The sequence below is a fragment of the Falco cherrug genome, chromosome 12, assembly GCF_023634085.1.
Source record: "Falco cherrug isolate bFalChe1 chromosome 12, bFalChe1.pri, whole genome shotgun sequence".
Lineage (NCBI taxonomy): Eukaryota > Metazoa > Chordata > Aves > Falconiformes > Falconidae > Falco > Falco cherrug.
Window position 1 is genome coordinate 24,077,504 of NC_073708.1, and position 18,542 is coordinate 24,096,045.

General features: G+C 61.8%; 3 protein-coding genes across 4 annotated transcripts; 2 read left to right on the forward strand and 1 right to left on the reverse strand.

The window, feature by feature from the left end:
* Positions 1-474: 474 nt before the first annotated feature.
* PLK3 (polo like kinase 3) lies at positions 475-7,762 on the forward strand. 2 transcript variants are annotated; one of them, XM_055725031.1, is made up of 15 exons: positions 475-713; positions 1,483-1,590; positions 1,677-1,793; positions 2,227-2,356; positions 2,444-2,531; positions 3,051-3,146; positions 3,845-4,040; positions 4,380-4,506; positions 4,903-5,012; positions 5,080-5,209; positions 5,318-5,401; positions 5,596-5,758; positions 5,887-6,016; positions 6,236-6,343; positions 6,733-7,762. In XM_055725031.1, the coding sequence occupies exons 1-15, from the start codon at positions 561-563 to the stop codon at positions 6,925-6,927; spliced, it is 1,935 nt and encodes a 644-aa protein (XP_055581006.1). In that variant the 5' UTR covers positions 475-560; the 3' UTR covers positions 6,928-7,762. The 2 variants fall into 2 exon arrangements, with proteins under 2 accessions (XP_055581006.1, XP_055581008.1); XM_055725033.1 differs by having other exon boundaries at positions 5,092-5,209.
* An 825-nt stretch (positions 7,763-8,587) lies between these two features.
* DYNLT4 (dynein light chain Tctex-type 4) lies at positions 8,588-9,265 on the reverse strand. The gene has a single exon (XM_005437373.3). It carries the CDS (start codon positions 9,257-9,259, stop codon positions 8,588-8,590), a length of 672 nt encoding a protein of 223 aa, XP_005437430.2. The 5' UTR covers positions 9,260-9,265.
* A 1,850-nt stretch (positions 9,266-11,115) lies between these two features.
* BTBD19 (BTB domain containing 19) lies at positions 11,116-18,054 on the forward strand. Its single transcript, XM_055725034.1, is given in 9 exon segments — positions 11,116-11,220; positions 11,223-11,335; positions 13,301-13,538; positions 13,971-14,024; positions 15,525-15,584; positions 16,844-16,912; positions 17,213-17,344; positions 17,542-17,667; positions 17,797-18,054. Coding segments are annotated over 9 exon segments (1,032 nt in total). The 3' UTR covers positions 17,932-18,054.
* The last annotated feature ends 488 nt before the right edge of the window (positions 18,055-18,542 follow it).

Sequence of the window (18,542 nt, forward strand, 5' to 3'; positions counted from 1 at the left end):
TGCCTGTCTGGGGGGGGGCTATCGCATCAAGGGGGGGGGCTGCCTGTCTGGGGGGGGGGCTATCGCATCAAGGGGGGGGCTGCCTGTCTGGGGGGGGCTATTGCATCAAGGGGGGGCTGCCTGTCTGGGGGGGGGCTATTGCATCAAGGGGGGGCTGCCTGTTCCGGGGGATGTCCCTGTGTCAAGGGAGGGGCTGCCTGTCTGGAGGGTCTCTGTGTCGAGGGGGGCATGCAGCTTTTGGGGAGCCCCTGTGCCGGGAAGGGGCTGTGGATACATGGGGGGCCCGTGCCGTGGGAAGCAGCAGGACCGTGGCTAGGCTCCCCCCGAGACACCACAGCAAAGGCGCACGAGTGGGTGCACAACACCCCCCTACCGCCGTGCGGCGGTCGCTTTAAGGACGGCGCGGGGCCGCCCGGGGGCGTGGCCCCTCGGGTGACGTCAGCGCGCCCATTGATAAAGCCGGCGGGATTCCCGGGACGGCAGCGCGCGCCGGCGGGGCCACGTGCGCGGGGCCCGACCCGCCCGAGCAGCCCCGCGAGCCGCCGTCTTCCGCGCCCGCCATGGAGCCTACCGGGCTCTTCCCACCCTTCCCCGCCGCCTGCCTCCCCGCGCAGCCCGCCCCGGCGCCCCCGCACCGCGCGGCCGGGACCACCCGCATCGTCACCGACCCGATCTCCGGCCGCTCCTACAGCAAGGGCCGCCTGCTGGGAAAGGTACCGGGGGACGGGGCTGGGGGCGCGAGCCGCCGCGGGGGGCACCGGCCGGGGCTGTGCCGGGCGGAGTGGGGCTGGGAGCCGGTGCGGGGAGAGGCGGGGGCTGTGCGCCGGCTCGACCACCCCCTGGGGCGGCCCGGGGCTGAATGCGGCCCCTCGGCTGCTACCGGCCGCCCCCGCCCTCCCCGCCTCTCCCGGCGGGCCCGCGGCAGCGCTGGGAGCCGTGAATCACCGGGCTGGCTGCGTGCCGCGCCGGCTATCGGGGCCACATCGGTTTCGGGGCGCCCCGCGGGGTGTGTGTGGGCCGGCGGGTGCCCCGGTTCCCAGGGGTGCCCTTCCTCCCGTTGCCGGCGGCGTGTGTGGGAGGCGGGTGCCGGTTCCCAGCCCGGCCCGGGCGCGCTCGGCGGCTGAGTGTGCAGATGGGAGGCTGACATCACGGCAGGAAAAACCTGTCTCCATGGGGCTGCCTTTCGGTGGCCTCCGGTCCCCGGGCTCCCGCCCTGCGCAGGACTTTCCAGGTCGATCTGTCATGTGGAAAGATGCAGAATCCGGCTGTGACGGGAGGAAAAACGCCCTGAAGGTTTTACAGAAACTGGGTGAAGAAAATCTCTGGTTGAGAGCATCACAGTTCAGATCTTAGTGGGCGATGCAGCAGGAAGGAGCGTGTGATGCTCGCAGGGCTGCGCTGCAAGGGAACGGAGGAGGCTTGTGAGCAGGCAGGGGCGAGGAGCAGTCTGTTACCCATCCATAACCACCTCTTCCCTCGCAGGGTGGGTTTGCCCGATGCTACGAAATGACAGACCTCTCCAGCAACAAAACCTATGCTGTGAAGGTCATTCCTCACAGCCGGGTGGCTAAACCCCACCAGCGGGAGAAGGTGGGTGCCATGGGGCTGGTGGGCTGCTGGGCTGGTGGGGTGCAGTGGGTGCCCTGTACTCACTCGGTACTACTGCTCCCTTTCAGATAGCTAATGAGATCGAGCTGCACCGGGACTTGCACCACAAGCACATTGTCAAGTTCTCCCACTACTTTGAGGATGCAGAGAGCATCTACATCTTCCTGGAGCACTGCAGTAGGAAGGTGAGCACTGGTGTGGCCTCCTTGTCAAAGGATCTCCTAGCAGAGCCATAGCTGGTTGAAGCAGTTTTACCTGAGCTGCTTTGTTAGCATTCTTTCTCCTGGGTTGCCTTGCTGCCAGCTCTGTCGCACCCCCTGAGCTCAGCCATAAGCCATGTGGTTTTGCATGGTGCTGGGGACACTGCTGGCTGCCTGTTCTTGTTGCAAGCCTGTAGCTCCTGGTGGGGCCACCATAAATCCAGTTGTTCCCCTGGCTCTGCTGAGCAACCTCAACCTTGTGTGGGGAGTCTGAGGTCATGGCTGTGGAAGGAGGATTGTTTGTGGATGTGCAACTTCTGGAAAAACTGGCTTTGACCCTGCCTGCCCTATGCCTAGTCAGCAGGGCCGCCTGTTCTCCCTGCCTGCTATCATCAAGCTGCCTTGTCTCCCTCTGCAGTCCCTGGCCCACATCTGGAAGGCCCGCCATACTCTTCTGGAGCCTGAAGTGCGCTATTACCTCAAACAGATCATCTCAGGCTTGAGATACCTTCACCTCAAGGGCATCCTGCACAGAGACCTCAAGCTTGGTGAGTGCTGTGGTTGAGGCAGGGCACAGTGTGGGGAACAGGCTGCCCCAGAGGGACTTGTGGTGATGTGTTGACCTTGACTTGCAGGCAACTTTTTCATTAATGAAAACATGGAGCTGAAAGTGGGGGACTTTGGGCTAGCTGCTTTCCAGCATACCTCTGACCAGAAGAAAAAGTAAGTTTGAGGTTTCACTCTTACTCTTCCTCCTGAAGCTTCCTGGGAGGGTGGAGGGGTGACTGGTCCCTCCTGGCCTGGGGAGAGGAAACATTAGGGCCCCTTCCTGGGGTGGGGGAGCAATTCCTGTCCCAGCTGCAGGCAAGGCAAGGGGGCTGGAGGGGCTTTGTGGCCTCTCCTGGAGTAAGCTTGCAGCCGTCGGGGAGAACAATGTGCTGACTATCGCTATTGTGCCTGCCTGGCTGCCCTGCCGGCTGCGTGGGGCTGGGACACAAAGGCTCTGTTCCTCCCCAGCTCTAGGACAAGCACTTCCCACCGGCTCCCCAGGAGCAGCTGCTGCTCCTGACCCCTGGGAGCTGGAGAGTCTGTATGGGGCTCTGAGATGGGGGGAGGGCTTTGAGCCACAAAGAGCAAAATGGAGCAGGAGGGGACAGGCGGCAAGCTAAATCCCAGGGCTTGACAGGGGAGAGGCTGTGAGGGGATGCAGAGCGTGTGCTAACGTGGTGCTCTGCCCCACAGGACAATATGTGGGACCCCCAACTACCTGGCCCCAGAAGTGCTGCTGAGGCAGGGCCACGGGCCCGAGTCAGATGTGTGGTCTCTGGGCTGTGTCATGTAAGTCTGTGCTTCTGGGGGGGCGGGGGGCTGGGCAGCCCTGCCTGTGTTGGGGTGGGGGGCTGGGCTGCGGAGCCACCCCAATGAGGAAGTCCTCTTGCAAGTCCTCTTGTGCTTTGCCTTGTGCCTTTGCGGTGGCTGCTGAAAGGCACGGGGAGGGGAGCGAGCGGCTGGATCCTGCCCAGCCCCTCTGCGGAGCGGGGGCTGCCGGGGGGCTGCGCGAGCCAGAGCTGCAGAGGGCAGGTGTTCTTGTGCCGTGCTTGACTCTGGGTCAGAGCAGGCTTGACTGCCCTGTGAACCTGATAAACAACGGAAAATCTTGGTGGCTGGTGGCGGCTGCGGCTCTGTTTGGGGAGCGATTGCTGTGCTGCTTCGGCACATCCAGCCCCTCGGCTGGGCGCTGCCCACAAGCTTCCTGCGCTGCTCCCAGCCTCAGCAGCTGCCCAGGGATGGGAGCGGTGGTGGCAGGGGGGTAGTCTTTGCCTGCCAGCCTTGTTTCCTTCCCCAGGGCTCCTTGCCTGTTGCTCTAAACAGTCGCTAGGAGGAAGCGTGGCCGGATGTGAGCATGGCCACCCCGGCTGGAAGTGGTGCTCCCAGCCAGGTGTGGCCAGCCTAGTGCTAGTAATTTCCTAGCTGTAAGTGCTGCTGAGTCACAAGCTTGGTGGGGATGTGACAGTGGCACATGTGTCCCCTCCCAGGTACACCCTGCTGTGTGGGAACCCTCCCTTTGAGACCTCTGACCTCAAGGAGACCTACAGGTGTATCAAGCAGGTGGAATACACCCTCCCTGTCTTCCTCTCCCTGCCTGCCAAGCACCTCATTGCTGGCATCCTCAGACGCAACCCCCAGGACCGCCTCACGCTTGAGGAAATCTTGGACCATGAGTTCTTCAAGGTGAATGGGTGGCCCTGACCCTTCTCCAGGTGGGATGAGGCATTTGGGGCAGTGCAGGGTGCTGTCCTTTGAGCCCAAATCTCAGTCCTTCAAAGGAAGCAGCTGCTGTCCTGTCCAAATGCCAGCCAGGGGAACTGAGGGACCTAGTGTGCTCCTGCCACCTTGTCCCTATGGCATAGGCTGTTTCATGTACTGATGCTAGCTGTGGGGTCAAGGCATGATGGAAATGCAAGCTGGCTGTCAGGAAGGCTCTGAATGACTGTGGTCAGCCCAGGGCAGCTGCTCTGCCTGGAGCATGTGGGCTATGGAAACCAAACCTCTGCCTTGACCTCTCTGCAGGGCTACACGCCTGAGAAGCTCCCTCCCAGCAGCTGTGTGATGGCTCCAGAGCTGAGTCCCCCCAACCCAGCAAAGAGTCTGTTTGCTAAAGTCACCAAGACACTTTTTGGGAAGAAGTCATCCAAGGGTGAGTCCATACACTTGCCCAGGAGTGTCTGTGTGACCCTTCCTCTAGTGAGGAGTGGGCTCCTCCTGGAGAGATGGTCCTGATGGGTCTCCATGCACCCCCTGCCTGGGGCCAGTAAAAGTTGGGCTTGCCCCTGCCCTTCTGATGATGGTGGCCTGACATGGGTGTGTGCCTGGAGAGCGGATGCTGTGCTGCCACACATGGGGACAGTTCCTCCTGGAAACCCTTGTGCTGCATGAGAACTGGGAAGTGAAAGTGGGAGGCAGCTGCCTGACACAGTCCTCACCGCTGTAGGCATGGGAGCAGATGAGGGAGAGCTGAGCTACTGGGAGCAGTGGCCCAGATGTCCTCATCCCCTGTGCTTAGCAGTGTGCTTATTGCTTGCTCCCTTCTCAGCCAAGAAGGGCTCTTTGGAGGACAAGGATGATATCTCCAGGCTGGTCACTGGGCTGATGAAGACCTCTATCTACTGGCAGATGAGCTATAAAACAGTGGAAGGGAATGAGGTGAGAACATTCCTGAGCCTGTGCACACCCCTCTCTGGGGGAGCAGGCTGGATGGTGATAACGCCAGGTCCCTCCACAGGTCACCCCCCTATCGTGCCGCAGTGCCAGCTCTAGTCCTGTGGAGACAGTGATAGAGGAGACCTCTCGCAAGTCTGCATCCCCTTCCCTCCGGGGGACGATGGCCAGCAGCTGTGAGGGTGAGCAATACCCACCTGCCCAGGCCACCCCAGCCTACCCCGAGCTTCCTGTCCTGCCCTGGCTGATAGTGCGGCTGCCTGACTCAGCCTGTCATCTTCTCTCCACAGCCTTTGAAGACTGCATCACTGCCTCTACCATCATAGAGTCAGCGGTTCGGCTCCTGCGGACCTGCCTCTCTTCCATGCCCCCAGGTAAACTGGTTGGATTGCTTTGGGATGGGACAAGGGTGCTGTGCATCCCCTTCACCATGAAATGAAGGTGTGGCTGCTATTTGGGGTACCTTAAATGCTGCCAAAGGATGCTGTAGGAGGGTCTACTCCCCCCTGGGGTGTGAGGTGGGCAGAGGGCTGACTGCCTGCTCTGCTCACCCCCTCCTCCCCACCAGCGGAGAAAAACCCAGCTTCCCTGGCCCGCCATGAGCATTTTGTCTGGGTGAGCAAGTGGGTGGATTACTCCAACAAATATGGCTTTGGCTACCAGCTCTCCAACCGCAGCATTGGGGTCCTCTTCAACAACGGCACGCACATGACCCTTTCCCCCAACCTCAGGTAAGTGGTGGGGAAGGAGCTGCTGTCTCTGGGGAAGCCCCTCTGGTGGGAAGGGGCAAGGGGAGGCTGTGCCAGGGGTGGGGTTTGGTGCTGGTTGGCCCCAAAACTCATGGTCTGCTCCCTCCCAGGACTGTGCATTACAACCCGACCAACAACAAACACCTTGTTTTCTCTGTGGCTGCCATCCCTGAGCAGCTGCAGGGACAGATGAGTGTCTTGTGCTATTTTGCATCCTACATGGAGCAGCATCTCATGGAGGTGGGTGCTGGGATCCTGGGCTGGGCGTTGGGTCATGGCTTGACCACACTGCATGATGTTGCAGGACTGCCTGCTCACAGGCTACGGCCAGGTGGACACCCAGAGTTGTCCTGGGAGTGGGGACCCATCTGGGGGTGTGTCCAGGTTTGGCTGTGTGTATGCTGGTGGCAGAGCTCCCATGTATGGGACCAGTGGCTTACACAGACCCTTCTCTCCAAGGGAGGTGACTTGCCCAGCATAGATGACCTTGGGCAGCCTGCCCTACTTCTGCAGTGGGTGAAGACTGAGCAAGCCTTGCTCATGCTCTTCAGCAGCGGCACCCTTCAGGTACGTGTTGGGCACAGCGGAGATGCCCAGACCCCCGTGGGGAAGAGGCTAGATGGGGACTCCTGGCTTGTGTTAGATCTTGTCTGCCACAGCCCAAACGCAGGGCCCAGCTATGAAAACGGCTGTGAGTGCTGCTCCAGTACCTGGAGCTGGGTCACAGCTTGTCCAGCCCATGGGGGACATGACACTTCAGTTGGCTGCTTCAGTCTGCCCCATTGCTGGGGCTAGTGCATTGCTGCTGTGGGGCATGGAGCAGGGATACCCCTGGGCAGGTCGGGGAGGAGGAACGGGTCGAGGCAGGAAGGGTTGAGGCAGGAAGCATGGCTCCATCCTGGCTCCCAACATGCTGCATGAAGCATGGGTTAAACAAAGCCCAACCGGTCTCCTAGGTGAACTTCTACAATGACCACACCAAGGTGATCATTAGCAAACCTGACCAGTCCTGCCTTGTCACCTACATCAACCGTGAGCGCAACTCCTACACCTACAAGTTGTGCAGCATCCAGGAGCTGGGCTGCTCTCCTGAGCTCCACTACCGCCTCGAATACATCCTCAAGCTCCTCCAAGAACAGGCTGAGGCCTAGCATGGGACCTTGGGGGGACCCTCTCTGGATGTAGAGGTCTCCCCCTGCCCTCCTACTGGATGGGAGGTATGTTGTGGTGCTTGCTGCCCACCTGGGCACCCTGTATCCTGGTGCTTAGCTGGATTCTGGACTAAGACATGTGGATGTAGTTACAGCAGCAGGTCTGGTCATCCTCGCTGCTTCCTGGCTCTGGGAGATTGCTGCCTTCCTGCTGGCAGCTCCTGCTGTGGCTGTGCTGGTCTCAGAGTGGACTGGGGTGGCACGGGGGGGTGGGGTGGGTGAGTGGCCTGCAGCCAGCTTTGGGACTGGCTGTGCCTTGTTTGTGCCCTGGCTGGCAGCTGCCTGCAGTGAGGGCTTGGGCTGCCTTGCCCAGGGTGATGCACCAGTTGCACAGACCCTCTGCATGACATGGAGAGGACCAGCACAGCCTTGACATGAAGGCTCAGCTGCTGTGGGATAGGGAAAACCTCTTCCCAGAGGTGGACAGGGGTGAAGGGCACTGCCTGCCCTGCCAGGGGCTGCGTGGGGCTGGTGTGTACTACTCCACAACTGCTACACTAAGGAGGGGGCTGTGCTGGGCCCAGCCATGCCCTGTTTTGTGAATTGTCTGGTACAACCTGAGGTTTGATAAAGGGTGGGGGGGATAGGATTAGAGGGCTTGCCTGGAGAAGCCCTTGCTGGGACCTGGGGAGGTTTCTTGTTTCAAGGCAGTCTCTGCCATGGGGGGCTATTTATGCGTCTTATTTATATGGAATTATTTATTTTCCTGTTGATCTGTCTATGTGCAGCTCCCCTGTCCCTGACTCACCTTAATAAAAACTTGTGTAAGGTCAAACTGCATCTGCCTTGCTTGGACCTGGGGCTGCACAAGGGCTTTGTCATTATCTTAATCCTTACTCCAGGGCTGCTTCTGCCTGTCAGGCAAGACCCCCTCTTGGCACTGGCTGTGGCTGGGGCACGGGGTCAGGGAGGCAGGATGGGTGTGAGGAGCCCATGGAGTACCTTCACTGCCCTTCCTGGGGCTGGCAGGAGGGGTGGAGTTAGTTCTTGCTGATGCCTGTGGAACCTTGGAGCTGCCTCAGCTTCTCCTTGCTGCTGCCAAACCATCATTCCCTTTCTGTGCTTGGACCAAACCCAGTAGCTCTGATGCTTTTGCTGAGCTGCAGAAGGCAGGAGCTGTGGCCCCTGGGCTGTGTGTTGCCTGGGTCCTTGCACTGACATCTGGTGTGATGGGATATGAGCTGGGAATGAAGCCAGGAAAGAGGAGGGACTGAATCTGCTCCATGAGCTTGCTTTGAAGGTGGTCTGTCACCTCCCTCCCCAGCACTGGTGTAATCAATCTGCCTAGGAGCAGCTTGTGCTGTGGGAAGCGGCCTGGGCTGTTCCCTGTGGCACAGCCTTGGGCAGCTGCCTGTTCCAGAGCAGTGCAGCCTTTTGGGTTGTATCTGCTGCAGCTTGGGTCTTTCTGCAGTCTATGGTAGTAGGTATAGTGTGGGTGTGAGTCCAGGCTGGGGGCTGTAGTGAGCATCATCCATACCTTGCCCCCTGCGCACGCCATGGCCAAAGACTTCAGGTATGAGCCACAGCTGGAGAATATCTGTTTATTTCAGCTGCTTTCCCCCTGCAGCTCTGCAAGGCTGGGTGGAGGGAGAGGCAGGCACTATTCAAAGTAGACCCCATGCACTATGGCCACAGCAAAGAGCGAGGCATTGGAGAAGGTGGTAGAGGCAAAGTTGTCATTCTCGGGGTCCCACAGTGCCCGGCTGGCCACCAACAGGCTCGGCTGGCCCCGCTGGCCCAGCAGCACATGGCAGACCAGCTTGTAGCGGGGTGGCACCACCTCCTTCACCTGGCTCTGCAGCAGCTCGGCCAGGCTTTGGGCTAGCAAGGCACTGCCCTGGGGGCTATAGACCATGGTCCCCAGGGCACTGGCCAGGGCACACTCCAGCACCTGCTGCACCCGCCCTGCATTGAACTTGCAGCCTTCATCTGGCTGCATCCTGTAAGTGTTTTCGAGTTGGGTTTTGAGGATGGGCTGGAAAAGAGGGAGCCCAGAGAAGCTCACACGGCTGAGGAGCATCCAGGGCCCGATGGAGGGGCGCCTACCCCCCGGGGCAGCCCCAAGTGAGCTGCGGCGGCTGGCCAATGGTGCTGGGAGCATGTTGAGGATGGAGCTGCAGCGGGAGGGCAGGAGCTGTGGTTTGCCTTCCTCGGTGCCCCGGGCTGGGGGCTGGGAGCTACGGCGGGTGGCCCGGAGCAGAGGGGCTTCAGTTCTGTCTACAGCAGTCACCTGGGCTGGCAGGCCTGCCTCTGGGGCTGGCTGCTCAGCCATACGGGTGGCCTGGAAAGGAGACATGGCTCAGAGTTGTCAGGGGAAGGTGGGTTTTCCCCCAGCTTCTCTATTCCACCACCTTTCTGCATTGCTTCTCCCTGACCCCTGTAAATCCCATGTGTCCTGGCACACAGGTCCCTGCAGGGCTGGATGCAGAGGGGCTGGGGAGACCATGGCACTGCCTTCCCTTGCCCAGCAGCCTCAGCCAGCTGGAACTGATCTGGCACAGCTAAGCGTGGTCCATCCAGCCCTCTGCTCTACCATCCCCAGCCTTTCTGTGAGTGGCTCCTCCCTCTCCAGCCCCCCCCCCCCCCCCCCCCAGCCCTCCTGCCTGCATCTGGTTCCATACTTACACCTGCCCTGCCAGGGTAAAACCAGGGGACTTGTCTCTGGCTGATGTGCTTCCAACTGCCCAGGACCACTTTGCTCCCACAAGTGGCAGCGAACCTGTTGTGTTCCTGGAGTGTGAAGAGTTGCTATGTGACACTGCAACTCCCCAGGGCTGCTCCAGGGCACGGCTTCTGTAACTCCTTGTTTCCTGGTCCCTGGACAGCACAATCCCCTTACTCCTGCCTTGTCTGTGTTTCCAGCTGTGCCAGCACAGGGACATGGTTGCTCCAAGCACATGTCCTCCAGCCTTGGCTGCTCTGCCAGCCTGAACAATATTTGCTGATGTTGAATGTGCAAAGGAAGAGCAGGGGGTGAAGAACAACCACTGGGATTACCACTTTGCACCCCAGCTATGGGATGCAAGGGGCTGGGACCTCCAGCAGCTTGATTTTACCCAGAGGTCTGCATCTTTTGGGTACTTATTCCCCTGCACTAAGGGAAAGTTTGAGCGGGTGAGCACTCACTGGGTGCAGCCCTGCTCTGCTGCCACAATGCCCTGCTCCAGAGGGCAGTTCTGCTGGGGGCTCCTGACCCCGGGCAAGGTTTCTCTCTGCTGGCGGAGCCCAGCCCAGCTGGTACGCCACAGCCACCCCATCAATGTGCCTTTGTCTGGCCTGGCTGCTGAGCTATTTGAGGAAAGTGGAGATGCCTTTTGTGTTTCTATCTCCCATCAGAGGTATTTATAGCCTGACGCTGACTAGCGCTGCCAAGCACGCTGGCAGCTGGACCCCGCTCCCTCAGGGTGCTGCACTTGCTGCGGGCCCTGCTCCTCCCTCTTGCTCCCACCACTGCTGGCAAGCAGAGGTGGGGTCCCTCTGTGGGCACCCTCCCCACATCCCTGCGTGCAGGTTGTCTGGGGCCAGTCAGACTTGGGAGAAAGGGGATGGGGCATCCCCTGGCACAGCTCTTGGTTTGGGTTTGGGTGAGGCTGGTTATACTTTTTGGCTGTGATTGCTTGTGTCCTAAGCAGACATGATAGCTGCAGGGCTTTGGCCTGGAGCATCGGCAGGAGAGAAAGCTTTTGCTGTTTCAGGAGGCAGATCTCCCCTCTGGGCTCAAGTTTGCTCCACTGCTGGTGCCGGCGACCCAGCCATGCCTGGCAGCTTTCCACAGGGACTGTGCATGTGGATGTGGGAGTGATCTTTCTGCATTTAACCTGTGCATGTCTTGCCTTTTCCAAAATCCCAGCTACCTACCTCTCTTCACCCCTATCTGCCCCATCCATGGGCTCCTCTGCAGCAAAGCCACCAGCTGGAGGGCAGCTGGAGGTGCTGGGGCTGTGCCATAAGCCATGGCAGGGAGATGCTAATCACATCAAGATCCAGGGCTGCTTCCCCACTCCGATCCAGTCCAGCAAACACCCAGGCGGAGCTGCCTTAGCAGCAAGGGTGGGCTTTGCCGCTCGCCACCCCCTCTCTGCCTGCCTGGCTGCCTGGCCACATGCTGCCTGCCAGGTTTCCCTAGCAATGGGCCATGTCGTACAGCGCGGCAGCCTCCTCCCAGCAGCCTCCCCAGGCCGGCCTGCCTCCTGCCTGCCTCCGGCCTGCCTCCCGCCTGCCTGCGCCGCCTTCCTCTGCCGCCCTCCCCAAGGCAGCCCATGGCCGGACTCTGCTCGGCGCAGCTGCAGGGCGAAGCGGCAGCCTTCACCGCCGCCCTCCGCACTCTGGTCAACAACCCCCAGTTCAGGTGAGGGGCCGGGGGGGGCATCACCCCCCCCCCAGCCATGCCGAAGCCCCCAGTGCCTGCTCCGTGCTGTTTTCCTGCGGTCCCAAGCCCTGACGGGGGGGTTTGGAGCCCCTGGGCAGTGCGGGAGCCCCGGGGATCTGGCACGGTGGGGACATCCCGCACGGCTTTTGCAGCACTCCCCCCACATCTGCACAGCAGCAGGAGCCCCCAGGGCTGCTGGGTGTGTATCCCCCTGGGACAGCCACCGGCTGTCCGGAGGAGGGAAGGTCCCTGGGTGCATGGTGCCAGCAGGGTAAGGCAGCGTCGCAGGCTAAACCCTGCGCTGGGGGTCCTGCCCTTGCCAGGAGTGGGGGTACTGCAGCTGCTGTGCTGCCCAGGGGCAGCCGCCTGTGCTCAGCTCCTTTCCCACCCCAGCTTCACCAGTACTGTCCTTCGACATCTCCAAGCTCCTCGCACCCTGGAAGGCAGGCAGCAGCCTGGCTGGCCCTGTCACAGCACCTGGCATTCCTGTTACCTCCCCCTGGAGTGCGGAGTGGAGATGGAAAGCCACTGCCTTGGCCACCTCCCACCTACACGGCCTGTTCCTGCTTGGCAGCTGGCTAGCTGTGTGGTCCTCTTCGCCTGCTTCATGCTGAGACCTGGCACAAATGCCAGTGCTATCTGAGGAAATCCCCATCCCTGCTGAAATTTTTGGCTACCCAGAAGAGAAATCCCAGTGAAAACTCCCCACCCACAGTATCAGGCAGTGGGGAAGCGGCTGCCAGTGCCTGGTCATCCCCAGCCCATATCCTGCTGCCCACATCTTGCATCTCACACCTTTTGTCCTGCATCCTGCAACCTGAGATCTGCACTCTGCATCCATCAGCTTCATCCTGCATCCTTCCTCCTGTAGCCTGCAGGCTTCATTCCGCATCCTGCAACCTTCGTTCTGCATCTCACATCCTGCAACCTTCATTCTACACCCATGCTTCAGCCTGCATCCCATAACTGCAGACTGTATCCCACATCTCACAGCCTGCACCATGCTTCCTCCTCTGGTCCTGTGGACCATAGCCATGGAACAGTTTATTTCAGTTCCCTTGCAGCAGCAGTCATGGAGGACCTTTTGGGCTCTGCTCACGCTGCCCAGCACACCCCAGCTGTGTGTATCTGGACAGATGTGCGGGATGTTCTAGATGCTCTTCCCTCTGGTGGGCACATCCATCTCCCTGTGAGGGTCAGGCCGTGAGTATATACTCACAGCCTCATGACCGCTAGAGTTTGGGTGGCATGTCTTCTGCTCATTGCCCTGCTGGGGTGGAGGAAGAGAGGAGGAGGGGACAAAGTGATGGATGGGCCATGGCTGCATGGTGCGCACAGGCTGGAGATTCCCTGCCCCTTTACCCATTCCCTTTCCTCCAATCTTGCCTTCCTTTCCTGGGGCCACAACGCTGGGGAGCCATGCTGGGGGGCTATGGGGGACCAGGTCAGCAGGATGGACCCTGTGCCCCAGTATGCACAAGCTGACCCCTCCTGCAGGCCTTGGGAGGGCCAGTGCCAGCCCTGCTGATGCTGGAAGATTTACATCCCTGAGCCTATGAGTCAGTTCCTGTGAGTCAAGGAGGCTGAGTCTGGTGACAGCCAGCTTTCCCCAGCTCTGTTGTGCCAAAATAGAAAGCCACTTTCTCCACCTGTCCCTGGCCTTTCTCTGCCCTGCTCTGTGCCAGCATCCGTGGCTGTCTGTGCTTTCCAGAGGACCTGTCTTGCTCACCCTGCCTGCAGCATTCAGATGGCTGCAGGGAGCCACCAGCAAGGACCCCTCCCTGCCTCTGCTGGGAAAAGTCCCTCAGTTAAAACTAAAGGGCACTACCCTGCTGGGACAGGCACCCAGCCAGTGCCTGCCCATGTGCCCTGTCCCAGCCCCAGGGCACCTTGTCCCCTGGCTTCCCAGGTACCCCATCCCTCATGGTCCTCTCTCCCCCACAGCGATGTAACGTTCGTGGTGGGTCAGGAGCAGCAGAAGGTGTTTGCACACCGCTGTGTGCTGGCGTGCCGCTGCCAGGCTTTCCAGGGGATGCTCAGCCAGGGGCCGGTGGACAGTGAGGAGTCCCCCAGCAACATCCCACCCCAGGGCCCCTTCATCCTGGGAAATGTGCAGCCTGAGGTCTTCCTGGCCGTCATCGAGTTCCTCTACACTAACAGCGTCACTCTCAACAGCTGCATTGTGAGTGGGGCTGGGGCTGGCGGGGACCATGGGCGTGAGAGGGACAAGGGGGGGATGCAGGTGCACAAGGTGCTTTGCAGCTCCTGGGGTGCCAAAGGTGGTGGTGGGGGTGGTCTGAATGATGCTTTCTGACTGGCTAACAGTGTAACAAGTGTGGGGTCTCAGCACAGCACAGTGGGGAGTCCAGAGCACCTTGTCTTACATGTGTCTGCCCCAATCTTGGGACAGCTGGCTGTGCACACCCTAGGTGCTGGGAATGGGGACACCAGAGCAGGACACCTTTGTATGCCCCCATGGGGCAGCCCCTTCCCCCTCCATGTCCCATCTGGGAGCTCCCAGAGGGGCAGGAGGACACATGCCCTTGGCCCCTGGGTTGCCATGCCTGTCTGTGGCCCTGCACACCGATGCTCACAAGGTCTGTCTTGCCTGCAGGCGCTGGAGGTGCTGACCTCGTCGGTGGAGTATGGCCTGCAGGACCTGTGCAAGGTATGGCCCTGCTTACACTGGGGGGGTGGTCCCCAAGTGCCCCCGTGCTGAGGAGCACCCCAAGATGGTCCCTGCGTGGCTGGTGGCTCTGAGGATGGCACCACGGAGCATCAGCTGGGTCCAGTGTAGGCTCAGCCCCTGCTTCTCGATCCCAGAGGGTCTCTCCGGTGGGATCTCCCTTGAGGGGGTGCAGCACCGGCCGGGAGCCCCACAGGGGCTGGGGAATCCCGGGGAAGGACACGGGGCCTCACGTCTCCCACACGGCAGAAAGCCCCTCAGCCATCGCCCACGCTGCCCTCCGGTCAGCTGGCAGGATGATGCCGTAGGGAAAGCCCTGGTCCTGGGGAGCACTCAGCACCCCTGCCCGGTGCCGCTTCGGGCAGGAAGGCTTTGGGAGGACAGCAGCGACTGCAAAGCAGGGGAGGGAGCCAGACAAGGAGGCGCAGGGAGCTGGAGCAGCTCTGCGTCGGGGAGGGTGGCCAGGCCACGTCATCAATGATTCCTTAATTGCGGCGGATCGCGTGACCTGCCGTCTCGCGCCCGGACTTCCCCTCCCTTCCCACCGCGCCGGGAGGGACCCTGCGGAGGGGCTGAGCGGCGTGCCGAGGCGGCGGGACCTGCCCCGTCACCCTGCGGGGGACAAGGTCAGCAGAAGCCCAGATGTGGCACAGGGCTGTCGAACAGCTGGCTGGGCAGGGAAAGGATGCAAACGGTGTTGCAAAAAAGGGGGACCCGGTGCTCCAGCCGCGCCCCACCACGCAGCAAATGCATCCTCAGGGAATGAGCTGCAGCAGGGAGAGCCGTAGAGGGGTGGGAGGGAAAGGGGATGACCAGGGACAGCCGGGGAAGGCCCTGGCTGTGTCCCCAGCTGCAGGGTGACCTCATGTCCCTCCTGCCAATGACTCAGGGCCCTTCTGCTCCAGCTGATGGCTCCTTCCTGCATGTCACATCCCCTTGGATTCCCCGGGGGCTCTGACCCCTTTGCGCTGGACAGACGGACGCAGCTGAGATGGGCAGGAGGGAAGTCCTGCTCCCTGACAGACATGCCTGTCTGGCTGCATCACCCGTGTGTGAGCTGCAGCCGGAGATGCTGGTCCCCCAGCAGACATAGGCAGAGAGCAGCTGGCAGGCAGAGCTGGGCAAAGTTGGGGTCACCCCCAGTTCGCTGCAGCTGGCACCAGGGCTGTCCCCTGTGGCAGAGCACAGCTGGTGACGATGGTCAGGGTTAAGTGACCCACCTGGGGCTATGAGGCTGGCTGGGGTTTCACTACATCAGGCTCAGTCCCTGGCTAAATCAGTGCCCTGGCAGGCTGTCCACAGGCTGTGCTACAAGCCCTCATCCCACAGCCCACCCCACTGCCTCACGAAACACTGGGGGGCTGGCTGTGCCTCCACCCCATGTCCCATATCCTGGGGGGTTCGGGACTTGCTGAGAGTTGGGGGTGGTTGTGGTGCTGGTGGGTTTCCACCATACTCATCCTCTCCCCATGTACCTTCCAGCTCTGCGTCAAGTTCATCAAGGACACGCTGAGTGTGGAGCAGGTCTGTGAGGCCCTGCAGGTGAGTGTGACCCCAGTGGTGTCACAGGGGGTCAAATATAACCCATCTGATTTGGGGCAGGAGGTGGCCAGACCCTCCTGCTCTCGGCTGGATGGCGGGGCAGGATTTCCTACCCACCCCTGGCCCAGCGGCTGCCCTGCCAGCTCCTGGGCACATTGTACCAGGCTGCAAGGAACACAAGGGCCACCACAGCCTGGCAGGGAAGTATCTTCATGCTGCTCTGAGCAGGGCTGGCCCAAGCTCCCCGGTGCCAGGACCTTGCCATCATCTGCATGAAACTGGGAGGCACTGGTTTTCTGGGAGCTCTCATGGTTTTGAGGCCAGTACCAAAAAAACCTGCTAAGAGTTGGGGCACCTAAAAATAGCCTTGGGGGAGCCCCAGTGGCCCTGCCACGGTGCTTGATGGGACCCTGCTCCCCACAGAAGGGGCGTTTGTTCCATCTCCCACTGGCTGAAATAATGCTCTTGGGGCGGCAAAATGTCAGCCCCAGAGCACAGAAGTTTCCGCCAGCGGTGGTGCCAGACCACCACGGCATAAACAGATCTAAAACTGGCCTGGAGGAAACAAACAGAAACCCCCAAAACCCCAGAACAAAACAAATTCGAAGAAAACATCTCACCTTCCTCCCTGCTTGCATCAACACCAGTCCCCTGATGTGAGGGAGGCCATGCTTGCCCTGCCTGTGCTGGTACCAAGTACCCTGGCATGCAGGGGCTGCCACCACAGGGGACAGGGATGTGTCCTCCTGATGCCCAGATGGGCCATGCCAGCCCTGGGATGAGCATCGCTGGGTAGGGCTGGGTGAGGATGAGAGGACCCCAGATTCCTGCTGCACTGGGAGATGGCAGCTATGGAGCATGGTGGGGCTTTAAGCTGACCCTGTGCCCATGCAAGGAGCGCTGGGGATGGATGGCTACATGTCCCTGCAGTGTGGCCTTGTGAGATTGATGCCAGGGCCCCTTGCTCTCCCAGGGATGGGTGACATCATCAAGGAGCAGTGGAAAATCAGATGCTTCCTGCAGACGGTGGGGCTGGGTGACGGTTGTGGGTGGTGGAGGCACCAAACCTTTTGCTGTGGGGCATGCCAGGAAAGGAGGAGGTCCTTGGTGCCCCTTCCACACCGTACCCGCACTGTGGCACCCAAGCACGGGGATACTCAGTTCACCTGGGTCCCTGGGCGTGCCTGTCTCTGTAGGGCTTTGGTGAGGGGGTCCTTCCTGCTCCAGACCCCCTTGCAGGTGTCTGTGTTGTCCCACAGGCTGCAGTGACCTACGGGCAGGCAGACCTCCAGCAGCACTGCCTGGCCTTCATCGAGGGTTGCACTGTGGTATGGCTGTGAATGATGGGGGAGCATGGATGGGGTACCCCAGGGCATGGGCAGCAGCGGGGGACACAGCGTGTGGCAGGGGAGTGCAGCCCTGACGAATGGGGTGGCTGGAGGCTGGGCAGGGGTGGAAAGGGAGCAAAGGGTGGTGGGGGAGACAGTGCTGGGTGCCAGGTAGAGGCTGGCTGGGGGCGTGCCAGGGGATGGGGGTCTGGGTAGGGGGGTGCCTGGGTCTGATGGCCTATGGAGCGGAGGGAGGAGCGGTGTGGGGGTCCTGGTACCAGCGCCGCGGTGTGCTGGCAGGAGGTGGTGCGAACACAGGGTTTCCACGAGCTGTCCGACGTGGTGCTGGCGCAGGTGCTGCGCAGCGACCGCTTGGCTGTGGATGAACTGGACCTGGTGCAGGCTGTGCGGGAGTGGGCACACGTCAGCTCGGTGAGTGCAATGTGGCAGTGACCGGGGTGGTGGTTCTGGCTGGCCACCCCCAGGCAGACCCACCCAGGGGTGCCTGGACTCCCACCAGCCCAGGCAGGGAACACAGGCACCCTGTCCCTGAGCCCCAGGGCTGTCTCGCTTCCCCCAAACACCCTGTGGTGCCCAGGGCATCACCAGCCTATCCCGCTGGCTGGCAGGCCGTCCTAGAGCGCCCGGTGCCCGAGGTGGCTGCCCTGCCCGTGCGGGAGCTGCGCCTGCCCTTGCTGGCACCCAGCGAGCTGGTGACACTGGAGAGCCACAACCAGCGGGATCTGCTCATCCCGGTGAGTTGCTGCCTCCTCTCGGGGTGCCGTGGCTCATCTCTGGGGCTGGAGGGTGCTGCAGGGCCGGGTCTGGGGGGGAACCATGCTGTGGCCACGCTGATGTCCCCGTCCCTCTCCCCGTCCCTGTAGGTGGAGAGCATCGCGGCGGCCTGGCGGTCCCACGCGCTGCGGAAGGGCAGCGGGGTGCCCTCGCGCCTCTGCCGGCCCCGCCGTGGCACGCGGCCCCGCGACCACCACCGGCACCTGGGCCCACACGCCAAGTAGGGCCAGCACCGGGGTGCCCCCAGCCCGAGCAGGGGGCTTGGGCAGCGGCAGTGCCCCCCGGCCGGGTGCCCTGCAGCGGGGCTGACATTGCCGTGGCCGAGAGCACCAGTGAAGGGCTGTGCCACAGCGTTGGGGTCAGGGCAGGATGCCCAGGTGACCCCCAGAAATGGGGGGGGGGACCGGGAGGGGGTCGGAGCTGGGCCATGGCGGGGGGTGTGAGGACAACCAGTGGCAGTGAGGAGGGCAGTGACCCCGGGGGCGGTGGGGCCGCAGGGTGAGCCCCCCCTTTCCCCCCCCCCGCCCCCTGCTGCCCCCGCCCCCACCGGGCGGGCCCTTCCCCGGCGCCGTGCTGCCCCCCCCCGGCAGCGGGGCGGTGCTGCAGCGGGCGGGGCGCTGGCACCGGGACACCCCCCCCGTGGCAGCGGGGGAGGCGGGGTCTCAATGGGATGGGGAGCCTGGGGCCTGGGCGCGGGGGGGCAAATGGAAGGGGAGACCCTGGCATCTCTGCACCCACCCAGCACCGCTGCACCAATGCCAGTGACATCTCCCCCCCCCAACCCACCCCCGGAACCTCACCCCAAGCCCTGCCAGCAGCCCCCAGCCCCTCATGG

Excerpts from the sequence above, each read along its gene's own strand:
- DYNLT4 (XM_005437373.3), bottom strand. The coding sequence starts at position 9,259 with ATGGCTGAGCAGCCAGCCCCAGAGGCAGGCCTGCCAGCCCAGGTGACT.
- PLK3 (XM_055725031.1), top strand. The coding sequence starts at position 561 with ATGGAGCCTACCGGGCTCTTCCCACCCTTCCCCGCCGCCTGCCTCCCC. Across the intron at positions 714-1,482 it reads AGGGCCGCCTGCTGGGAAAG|GGTGGGTTTGCCCGATGCTA; the intron begins GTACCGGGGGAC and ends CTTCCCTCGCAG. Across the intron at positions 6,344-6,732 it reads TCAGCAGCGGCACCCTTCAG|GTGAACTTCTACAATGACCA; the intron begins GTACGTGTTGGG and ends CCGGTCTCCTAG.